At 34.8% G+C, this 12,793-nt stretch overlaps 1 protein-coding gene across 1 annotated transcript; it reads left to right on the forward strand.

Annotated features, from left to right (window-relative positions):
* Positions 1–264: 264 nt before the first annotated feature.
* LOC117118302 (dimethylaniline monooxygenase [N-oxide-forming] 5-like) lies at positions 265–11,420 on the forward strand. The gene is made up of 9 exons (XM_033262872.1): positions 265–401; positions 2,340–2,530; positions 3,439–3,608; positions 4,318–4,476; positions 5,398–5,524; positions 6,035–6,205; positions 7,707–7,938; positions 8,371–8,504; positions 9,508–11,420. Exons 1-9 carry the CDS (start codon positions 399–401, stop codon positions 9,683–9,685), a joined length of 1,365 nt encoding a protein of 454 aa, XP_033118763.1. The 5' UTR covers positions 265–398; the 3' UTR covers positions 9,686–11,420.
* Positions 11,421–12,793: the final 1,373 nt, after the last annotated feature.

A 12,793-nucleotide genomic window follows, 5' to 3' on the forward strand; every position in this document is an offset into this window, starting at 1 on the left:
ATTTGAGAGTAAAAATGACAGTTTCTAAACATTCGAGATTCATGAGCAAATTATTGCATTTTAAATATTAATATTTTAATATTTAATTTTAATATTCTGAATTGTTTAATTATATTTTCGTATTTTCTCACACTACAAAATACTACAGTAAGAAACTTTAAATAAATTAAAGAAAACAGATCAATATTCGTGCGCCCTCATCGATTCGTGTGTAAACGTGGTACAGTATTGGTAAACTGTAAAAACGTGACTGATAAGACACAGCTCAATCAGTGTTTATCTTTGAGAGGGTGGGGGTCAAAAGAACAAGAGTTATCACAAACCGGGTTTTCTAGGTATATAATAGTGGTGGTGGTGGTGCTTTCTAATCTTATTAAAGGTGGAAAGAAAAAGTCATAATGGTGAAAAAAACAGTTTCACGCTACTACTGATACTTAGGCCTAGTAGTAGTAGGGCCTAGGCCTAGGCCTAGGCCTAGTAGGTCACCCCCCTCTATATCGTCCTCAGGCCAAGGATTAAGCCTAGCCTAGAGCCAAGGCCTAGTACTTGTAGGCTAGGACAAGGCCCTAGATAGGCCTATGCCTAGTTAGTAGGTTAGCCGACGCCTATTACCTAGGCCTAGCCTGTGAACACTATTATAGTGGTGCTATTACTAGGCCTAGGCCAACTACTAAAGAACAGGCCTATCTAGACCTACGCCTACTAACTAACAGCTGTAGGCCTAGCCCTAGTTAGTACATTTATTTTTAATAAGTTAGACTATATGTAGGCCTAGGGCCTTTTATTTAGGCCCTAAATTCTTTTGGCCTCCTGACCTAGGTTACCTCTTGCTCAACCTATCTAGCATTGTCTTTCAATTAATGAGATTAATTAGGCAGGTACATTTCTCATTATGAAACATGAATGTATTATTGTTCAGTAGTTGCGATTTTGCACACCTATTTTCCTAGCTATACAGTATTCCATGCATATTTGAACCAATTTTTTATATATTTCCCGCACAATCAAAATTAAAAATACTTCGCGTATGGCTCAAGATTGTTAATCTATTTTGCAATCATGCTACACAGTGGCTATGTTCACACCATAGGCATAGCCAGTGATCTGTCTGGTCGTCTTTTGGACGGCCAACAATTATTTAGGGCGGCCACTTTTACCATGACAGCTTGGACGGCATGGCCTAATCAGCTCGGCCTAGCCTAATAAGGCCTTGTCTACCTTTAGCATTTCTTATATTCTTCAAATCTATCATATGTTACATTAAACTAAATTATATTTACGTTTGATAAAAAACAACCTTTATTGATTGAATGTACGTTGTTCTCATACCAATATTCAGTGGGGATTCCCAAAAATGCCTACCCGGTGGAAAGTTCACCTACAACTAGTGTAGGTCCCAACATCTATACCCAGCTGGAAAGTGGATGGTTCTGAGTTGCCCACAACGCATGCACGTGGCTCGAGCTGCAAATACAATACAGTACTTACGATTTGGTTCCCCGACATAATATTGTTTTTCGTAATTCTCCGGTTATAATTAATTCATTCCTTAAAGAAGATTTGTTGTTAAGGTCACAAGTTCAATTTTATTAGTCAACCAAATACAGTAGGTCTAAGCCTATCTCTTGATTCAAAGGACCTAGAGTAGAATTTACACTATCCTAAGGCAAGAGATGAAGATGCATTTGCATAGCCTAGAATATGTGAGTAACCGTAGCTGTGCGTAATCTATGTCTGAAATATTTTTGTGATAGCTACAGTAATTTAACACTATTCCTTTTTAAGACAAAATTCCAACATTTAAACACCTTTAAATGCCCTCTGAAGATCATAATTTTCTATTTTTTTCTGATGTTTAAGAGGAGCTTCCATTTTGGACGGCCTATTTCGTTTTTCTGGCTAAACCCTTGGTTCACACCCACAAGGACACACACACACACACACACCCAGCTAACAGTTAGCAGGATTCAGATAAATAACGTAAGCTCTCACCTTTGCGTTCATACAAAAAAATCCCCCATCCAGATATGAAGAAGATGACAGTGGGATCACTGGAGGAAACTGGCAGTTGGAAATGGGTACTTGTTAATGATAGAAACATGCTCAACTTTCTAACTGACAGCGCTGATTTTGGTAATGGTTAGTGATAATCGATCAGGCGTTCTCACACAGGTGCTAACTGTTACTGCTAATGGTTAGCTCCCGATTCGGATACTATACTATGGCTCTATGTGAACCTATGCAATGTTATTTGCATACTCTTCTTAAGGGATTTTACCAAGTTCTTCCAGTGAAATTTAGTACACTGCCTAATCCTCTTTATTTATCTTGCAATTTAGTCTTTAGACAAAATGGTAAAGAAATATGAGGCTGATGTGTGTGTGATAGGTGCTGGAATATCAGGCCTAGCAACTGCCAAGTGTTTGAAAGAAAAGGGGTTTAAAGTTGTCATCCTGGAACAGAGTGAGCAAGTTGGAGGCCTCTGGTGCTTCAGAGATCATGGCTATGGAGTTATGCGATTTACACATATGTACGTACAATCAAGTTTCTTATGAGTGGTGGCACAAATTAGTACAGAATATGAGACTCTAAATCTATTAAATGAGTCTTTGAAATCCATAAATTTTTTGACTTTCCAAGTGCTTTGCACCCTGAACTCCTCTGCAGGGTTTTGGGCTGCCCAAAGAAATCAGCCTTTTCATCAGGGAAATCGAAAATGTGCCCTTTATGAAATAAGTACCATCTCTGCTAATAGTTCAGTTGATAGGGCAACCGAATGATCTCTGGTTCGAATCCCAAAGGACGAATTAAATTTTCTGAAATATTTGTTTAGTTTTTTTATATTAAAGTTTGTAAGTAGTGATCAATACCAAAGTTACTACCATGTGATTTAGAATACATAAAAGTTACCTTTCAAAGTCCAAGGTATTTGCGTGTTGTAGCTTTCGCTCTCATCTCGACAGCTTCATCAGTGAATTGATTGTGGCTTACTATAAGTCACATGACCACTCACAAGCAAGGGAGTTGAGGTCTGCATGAAAGATAAAATGGCAAATAAACACTCATTTTATTTATGTGTGTTTTCAGCAAAGCAGAAACATGAAATCATTGGTGATACTACATTAGTATTTTAAAAAAAATGCATAAAATATTTTCAGGGAAGGGGAATTTGACTATAGTCTTGACTCAACCATTACAAAATACCATAAAAAATAGTGCTACCAGTTCGTTTCCCCTCCCCTTATTAAATTATTACCATAATTGTTAACTTATGTTTTTTTTAATATAATGGCGTGTGTTTGATAAAAATAATATTGTTACGTAGCTATTTTATCACAAATGTTGTGATACAGCACTTGTAAGTTATAGAAATTTTTAGACCAACAATTATATTTTTCGGTTTTTTAATTGAATTTACTATTTTCTATTTTATCACAGAAATGTTTCAAAGCATAATTACTGTTTCTCGGATTTCCCTTTCCCTGACCATGTGCCAGATTTCCCACACAATCGTGACATGGCAGAGTACATTAATGATTATGCAGTGAACTTTGCCCTAGATAAATTGATTCATTTCAACACTCGAGTTGAAAAAGTTGAAAGGTCAGGTATGTATATTTAAATATGTTATATTTTAATTCTTTTTCAGAGTTGTAGTTTTTGTTGCTTTGAAGTATTGTATGGAATTATTTTATCTAATGCATGTGTGCATGTGTAGGTATTACACTGAGTTAAAATCCACACTAAAAACTATACACACATGCCTCTAGATTAACCATCGACCCACCCTCCCCACCCCATCCTACTGTACTACTGCCCTTTGTGTATTGAATAAACCATTTGGTTTCATCTACATGCCAGCAGTACACCACATGTCAATTTATATGCTAATCCAAGACCTGGTGATTTGTAGTTTATGTGACAATTTGTAGTTTATGTGACAATATGACCGCATGGTAAAACTCATTTAATCAATCTCTAGCCCATAGGTATTACGCTACTGACCATCGTCATTACAGGATTATCATCATTATTATCACCATTATTACTTTTATTTATTATTATTATTGTTAATTATATATTTAATGCTTGTGGTACGCCACAGATAGTTCTGAAAAGAACTGGTGTTAGTTGAGGAAGTCTTGACGCTTGGATGGAGTTGCTTCAATCGTCTTCAGGAGAATAATATCTGCAGAGAATCCAAACAGGGAAATACTTATTTGTTTAGATTGGTGCTGCTGATTGGTGGAAAACTAAACAATAACTGAGACAATGTAATAAAAGTTTAATATAATTTATTCTTTTATTATTACGAAGATGATGGTTGGAGAATATCAGCTATTAAAACTGAACGTGGAGGAAGTCACATTACGCAATCAGAGAATGAAATATATAATACCAAGTATGTTGCTATAGCAACTGGTCACCATGCCAAAATAAAAATGCCTGCATTTCCAGGACAGGAAACATTTAAAGGTAGACTTTTGTTGCCTAACAGTGTGTTTCTTATTTCTATTATGGTTTGTTATAGAGTACTACAGTGTTACGTCACGATACCACGTGATACTACTCTGTTGCTATTGTTGCAAAATGCATTCAAGCGGACGCCATTTTCACCACTGACAAACCATTGATCCCAATTTCTAATGTAATTATTAAGATGTTGTATCTCAGTTTTTCTTTGTAAATTTTAATTGATGATTAAATGTGTATTCGATTAATAATATAATGAGAGCTTTTGTGTTTTTTGGTACATTTTAATGTAAAATTTAAGATTTCAAAATGCCCATTCCAGAAAGCCTATGAAGTCATTTAGGCGTAATGAATGGTAACCAACGTGTGGTTGGCGACAGAGTGCGCCACCTGGCATTGTGACAACATGACTGTGGTACTCTATATTAGTCGGGAAGAGTGTCTAAAGTTGTGTCCACATCACCGTATTATATTTTCTGTGACTAGTGATTTGCCTATATATATGGGCATGATGTAATATAACTCCCATATACGGACATGTATGATGTTATTGTCACACCCATGAGTAAATCAGGTATTTTTTCAAAAGTTGGTTGTGTCAACAGAATTAGAATAAAGCTGTCACACTCAGATTGTTTTTGCCAGTTTGTTAATATTTCATCCAAAACTGTTTAAATGATTTGCGTTATACATTACATATGTTAAAATTTTAATGAATGTTTTAATTACCTGGTATGTGAATAAGAGGTGTAGATAGTCTTAACTTAAAACAAAACATGTGATGAGAGAACTTGGACAGTCTCCTGAAGTCTACTGCATGTACAAGCAGCAGGATTTATTATTAGCTGAAATCTCTCATCATTCATACTAGTACAGGTGGCACGCTTGGTTAAAATAAAATAAATATTTATCTAATTTTTCAAGGTAAAATAATGCACAGTGTTGACTACAAGGATGCCATCACTAACGGCCTCATTGGTCAAAGAGTTGTGATCGTTGGCATCGGAAACAGTGCAGTGGATGCTGCTGTTGACTGTGCTACAGTTGGAAGGTAGAGCTAGACTTCTTTTTTACCTCTTTTGTGATTATTCCATATGAATAAAATTTCTTTGAAGCACAACAAAAATAAAATTGAAAATAATATCCTGCTTGTAGCTTCCTTACTCTCATTATGGTGCTTAGGGAAGGAAGTTGTTTTTGGTGTGAGAAAAATTGATCTGTTATAGTATTTAGAGGAATTGACCCAGAGATTGGAAGGCAAGCATCTTAACCACCAAACCATTCAACTTGACCCCACCTACCCTTCTTTTCCTCACACTCTCTACTTAAATAATGCATGTTCACCTAAGGGAGTGAAGTTGTTTTTGGTTTTGAGAAATATTGATCTGTTATATTGACAGGAATTGAACCCAGGACCCTAGGATTGGAAGGCAAAGCGATTCAACTCCACCCCACCTACCAATTTTTCCCTCACACCATACTTAACTGTCTTTTTCTCGCACTTTGTACTTCAATTATGTGATACTTGTTCACTTAAAATCATCTTTAATTTTTTTTCTAGGTGTAAACAAGTTGTGATTAGTACTCGCTCTGGGGCATGGGTTGTTCCAAATTACGTTTTTGGTGCACCGGTGGATCACTATGCTTCTCGTTTGTTCTTGTGGCTGCCATGGAAACTTAGCAACTACATATTTGAGACTGTAATATCTATGCTTACAGGACATCCAAATAAGTATGTATTTTGATTGATATTACATCATTAATGTACATCAGTTGGTGATTAAAGAAGGGAACATTTTTATATGCTTACCAATGCAATTTTGTACAGACCTTACAATGCAATTGTGTAAGGCCAACGATGCCATTGTTTAATGCCCTTGAGTAGAAGGAGCACTAAAAGAATTGATATTATAAATAAAAATCTGAAGTACTGTCTATGTAGTATAAGTATGTTATAAACAGAACAAAGCAAATATAAATACTAATTATTAAGGTAATTAAAATTTTAACAGCACAACAAAGCTTTTAAAATAGTACCAGAAATAATTGTGTAATGAAATTAAAGGACAAATCTCAAGGATTAATACAGAAATAATTTAAGGTTTATATAAAAAAAAAATAAGATTTAAAGTTATTGATTTGTATTTAATATTCAAATGTATTATTAGCTCATAAAAATACATCCATTATCTTAGTGTACACATAGTTCAGAGCACAATTTCTATTTCTTTAATTATAACAGGTTTACATATTACGAAAATTTACATTCTTAAACGAAAATATTGTTTAATCATTTTTGACTAAGGAAGTACATGTATTTTGGGTTTCATTATCCTTTATCTTATAAATATTTAATCATCAGAATATGAAAATTAAATGTACATATTCCAGTGACTTGCAGTCATAACAAAAAAGAGAATCATGTTAGGAATTATTAATTCTTGTATAACAGTTGTTGTGAAAAAAAAGAAGTGTGGGTTTGACAGAATTTGAACCTATTGTTTTTTTTTTCTATTTTTTAATAAAATTTATACTAAAATAAATTGATTGCATAACTTTTTTTTATCTGTTTTTACTGTATTGTTATATCTAATTATATTATATAGTTTATTTATTGTTAGGTAAGACGTTATTAAACTTTAATTTATATTTCTTCCCCCCCCCCCAATGCATTTATTCAAACGATTAGCTCATAAAAATATGTTCAATATTAAAACCGAACACTCATTGCTCCCAACGGTCGTCAGCCTACGCGCTTTTATGGAGAACGCAACACCATGACGCTAGTGCAACAGATCGTTCGTAAATGACGATCAGCTAACACTACCACCGACAATCAGCAGACAGCATTGCATCGTCTAACGTTCACAGGAAGCGGAGTTGGATTCGTTGGCCGACGACGATATGACGCAGTGATTGCCCGGTTTTACATTGTGGTTGGGAGTTCAAACCACATGCTAACCATTCCATGCATAGATTCTATGCTTCACTGTTAACTGGGCTGTGAAGAGGTTTATGCTATGTTTTAGCCCTAGGTGTGAGTATTTCTTGGCTTACATATAAGATAGATATTGTTGCCCCTCCCCCCTCCCACCCCTTCTCATCAATAAGGATGTCAATGCCAGGTAAAACCAAGATAAAAAAAAAAACATTGTATTAAAATTTTACTTTATATTCGGGACAAACAATCCTGGAAAATCCAGGAATGTAAACATCAAATAAATAACCACCAGGCTATATCTTCATTCAACTATTGATATGATGGTTTTTCTCTTCCAGCTTTACAAGAATGTGTTTTCTCCAAAAATTGGAAGTTCACTAGCATTCATCGGATTTGTTCAACCGGCATCTGGAGGCATACTGAGCATGTCCGAAACACAAGCAATGTGGTTCACTCAACTGTGTCGACAGAAAGTAAAATTACCAAGTCCCCAAGAAATGGAGGCAGACATCAAAAAAGAAAATGTAATTATATTTTGTGCATTATTGTTGAAAAATTCATTGAAGGACATCAATTAGCAATTGTAATTGTATTAGTAAAATTAATTGTATTAGGCTGTAAGTCTATTCATGTAAATATGTTTTAATATACAGTTTTATGAATATATCTTCAGTAGCCAAACCATAGAGATGAATTTAAAAATAATATCAAGTGGTTTGATATGATTTAATTTAATTTTCAAAAAGTAGTGATTAAACTATGTAGCCAAACTGCAATCTTCAGCCCTGTGTAGACTAGCATACAAAAACATGTGATATGCCTAAATATGGTCATATTCACATGACCATATACAGTAATTATAGGCACATCAAGCCTTTAGATACAGTATGTATATAACTCAAAGAAAGTATGATGGTGTAAACAAAGCTTTAAAGCTTAATTTGTTTGTCTTAAAGGAAGAAGCTGGTAATCGTTACTTCAAATCAGCCCGACACACCATTCAAAAGGACCCGATCCTGTATAACGATGAAATATCAAGTTTTATTGGTGCTAGGCCTCAGTTGTGGAGACATCCTACTATGGCTATTAGGTGAGTTACTACTGGAATTGGCGTATCTAAGATGCGGGGGGGGGGGGGGGGGGGGGGTGGCGTAAAGGTGAAGTGGTCTATGACATGTTCTGGTTCATTCCTAATGGCCCTGTCACATCTTGACGATTTATCCAGCGTATGAAAAATTTAGTGAATATGCTGGTGTACTGTATGTTGAATAAGCTATGGGTATGTTTTGTATAAGTTAAGAGCACGCTGAAGCACTCTGGTATACGCCGTAGTAGTACGGTGAGTACGTCGAGAAATTTTGTGCATGCACACAATTTTTCAACGTATGTCAGTGTATGGCTCATACGTCCCGCATATGCTGGCCATAAGTTGTAGGTAAGTTATGTGAAAATAGGATAATGTCTAGCGTCCTCAAAACTTATTTCTAACCTGTGAGTAACATGCTGTGAACCTATGTGTAACTGATATTGAACTTATCTCCAATGCATATTGAGATACTGTATGTAGATGTATTTGACCTGTTTCGGATGACCACAGAACTTACTGAATGTGTTTATAACTGACAGCTACAGTATAATGCCATAATGGCAGCGTTTAGGGAAATTGGTATATAAAAATGGGTGATGTTGATACTGCAATGGTGATGTTGATACGATGTCTAGTGCAGTTATGACTTGAATCGACAAACGGCAGCCTTTTTATAGGCTATGTCACATGATCGTCGGCGATACACTTCCACGCGCCATGCTTAAGTTAGACTGTCGTTAGGCATAAGTTGTGACTGGCAACACGCTAAGCATTCGTTGGTATAAGTTATCTATAAGTTATCAACACGTTCTATATAAGTTACTAATACATTATATATGTCCAACTCGTGAATACGTTACAGTATATATACGCCCAAAATTTAAAAAAAAAAAGAAACATTGGTAGTCCAGCGTTTTGGAGAAATTTTGATATGTTGGCATACGCTGGTTTAATCGTCAAGGTGGGACAGGGTCATAATAACTTTTTCTTCACATGTTTTGTGTAGGTTGCTGTTCAGTAGCTGTGGTGCAGCTCAGTGGCGGTTACAAGGGCCGTTTCAGTGGTCAGGGGCAAATGAGACGGTCAGAAGTGTGCCAATTACAGACTTCTACAAGTATTCCTTGGTCGCTGTTTTGGTACTTTTTTTTGCTATCTTCTACAATCTGCTGTATTTTTTCTGGTAAATTTTGATTATAATAAAATATTAATTAGAATTTAATCAATGTGATTCTAATTATATACTCATATGCTTGTTGCTGCCATAAAAAGCAAGTTCAGTAAATATGATGTAAATGATTATGTATATAATCATGATATAATTAAAGAGAATATTTTTATTACAGTAATTACTGACTTGTAATAAAGGATTTTACTTAAAGTAGACAATAGAATATAGGGAAAAAAAAAGAGATTAAAGTGGACAAGAAGTAGAATGTAGTAGTTCATAGTTATTTAGCCTATGTTTAACATAGTAGTAGCTTATAGTAACAGACCATACATGAACTTTGTGGTTTCATCTGGGTTATTCAGACACCCATAAAATGGGCATCATATACTATAATTTTTCATAGAAAAGGCCAAAGATGGTGTTGGTTATCTAAACACAGGAGGCATTTTCATGATCTTACTTTAGTAAATAATTTGAAAAATATTTAGTGCAATAACATTTTTTATTGTGATTGTTTATCATTTATTGACCTATTAATTTTTTTTTATTTTATTGAATTTTATCTACACTAATTATGAAAATAGATATTGTTAATGTCAGTATTATTAGCAGTATGGAAAACTTCACGTAAAATAGACCACGATTTGGGACAGTAATAGTATATTAATGTTGATGAAATACTTATATTGTTGTTTTTTGATAATAAATCATAAATCATGATAAACCATGATAATAAACCAAGTGAGTGTATACTGTAGTTCTTGCTAGAAAAAATGTTAAGACCATCTTTAACTGAACTGTCTAAATGTAAAGAATTGTTAAAGAAAAATGTGTATGAATTTTGATGAAATACTTAATAGTATTAATATTGCTGTTACTCAATTTATTTTTATTATTATTTTTTTTATCATCAAAAACCATGTTAATAAACGTGAGTGAGTGTATAATGTAGTTCTTGCTAGAAAAAATGTTAAGACTATCTTAACTGTGCTGTGCACATGTAAATCAATTATCGAAAAGAAAGAAGTATATGAATATTGATGAAATACTTTTAGTATTATATTGTTTTTAATTATTTTATCGAAAACCATGATAATAAACGCGAGTTTCACGCATGATAAAAAAGTCTGCTTCTTTCCTTGAATTAAATTATGTAATAGCCTTATTATAGTTTGCAATTTATCTCCTCAATAGTTTGATATAATGAGATGTCCTAGATTCACTCAATGAGATGTCCTAGATACACTCTTTATTGTTTGTTAGTACATGGTACTGTGCTAATAAATAATCATTACTAAATCTAGAACATCTATTATATTACATTACTTTATCAGTCTATTGAAGTTGTGAATTAGGTTTGTCATGAATCTGCCATAATAGGAAAGAAAAGTTTATCATGAAATTCGTTTCTTTAATAGATTAGTATTAATTTGATTTTCAAGATTTATTAAGGATTAGGTATTCACACGGTACAAGTCTTCAGTTGATTTATTTTATGTTTCTGACAGAACTCCATTCGGTATACAAAGATTGTAAAAAATGGGAACAAACAATTGACGTTCATTGACTGATTTATAGTCAATTTAAACAGACACAACATAAATTGACTATATATATTTGAATTTTCTTGTATCATAATGGTAATGACTGCATCAATATTAATGACAATATTTCATGATAATGGACATGTACTATGTACTACCTTATGTATAGTTAATAAACAACCACAAGATTGCCTTTTCAGAATAAAATTGTGTATGATGTTTAGGATTTTTGTTGTATCCCACTGGCATACCAAAGATGACCCAATAAGTACAGTGACGCCTTTGATATACATTAGTTGAAGGCTTTAATGTCGACGCTTATGCACATTAATTTACAATAGATACAATAACATATTTTCGTCAGCGAGGCTACTTAAGCAAGGTTTTACTGTAACCATTGGGAGTCAGCTGCCTCATTAATAAATATTATAATTTAAAAAAAAATACTAAGGTCCCACAAGACGACTGTTGAAACATGCGCAAAAACACGTGCGTTTTGGGGCAACACGTGTGTTTGATCTGATTGGTCAATTGTTAATTTTGATTAACACTCTGAAAAGGTCTATTGTGTGGTAGGGTGACCAGTTCCTTTACACGCCGCATTTTTCCTTACCAGTAGTGAACCACCAGGTGCTCATTTATACTCTTGGGTGGAGAGAGACAAACGTAAGTAAAGCCGATGGCGCCAGGATCTGCCTGACAGTGGTGGGGGCGAAGCGAGCCGAATTGGCTGGAGGGAAGGGGTCGGTTAAGGGCCCACTGAAAGCCACGGATACTTGACGAATTTTGGTGAATTTTATGAGTTATTTGATAGGCATCGAGCTCCCGTAATATGACTTCATGCATGTCGAAATCGACTTCCAAAAGTGACATTTTTGAATAAAACAACGAGAAACAAAGAGTATTCAATGTAACCATCTAATTTATTTTCGAATCCGTTTTCCTTAAATTTTATAAACACCGTACCGTATTACAATACTATTCTGCCATCACGTTGGAATCCAGTTTTTTCATTATCCATGTGATTGTGATTAGGCCAAAAAAAAAATTTGTGTTGGCCACGTTTTGGGAAAATCCCAAAAATGGGTAGGTTGGTAGGAAAACTTTCTTTCTCTTTTTTTTTTTAACAACTAAAAATGTGTTTACGCCTAAAAAGTAGAAAATACACAAATAATACAACAATTTTGGCTTCGCATCGCGTAACATCCAGTAAAATAGGCTAGACCTTCGTCCCTAGCCTGGCCAAGACTATTTCAGCCTTGTTTTGCTCATAAAAAAATACTTTTCATTTTAGTCAAGCAAAAAAAAAAGAAAAAAAAAAACCTAAAATGCCGACCCTAATTTTCATAAAATTTGGGTCGGTCGGGCGCAGGGGTGGCGCCAGGTTTTGCCCGACGAGGGGACCGAAGTTCCCGACGGGGGGGGGGGGGCCGATGCCCTCGACGAGGTGTCCGATTTCCCCCGAGGAAAGCAAAGTGGGCGTGTTCGAGCTTCGATTAAAAGGTTTCGAAAATGTCCAGGGGCGAAGCCCCCGAAACTTTTATGTTTGATTTAGGGGTTTCAAAGGCTTATTTAATCGA

Source organism: Anneissia japonica, unplaced genomic scaffold, assembly GCF_011630105.1.
Source record: "Anneissia japonica isolate Jap-2015-1 unplaced genomic scaffold, ASM1163010v1 scaffold7473_len308249_cov148, whole genome shotgun sequence".
Taxonomy (NCBI): Eukaryota; Metazoa; Echinodermata; class Crinoidea; order Comatulida; family Comatulidae; genus Anneissia; species Anneissia japonica.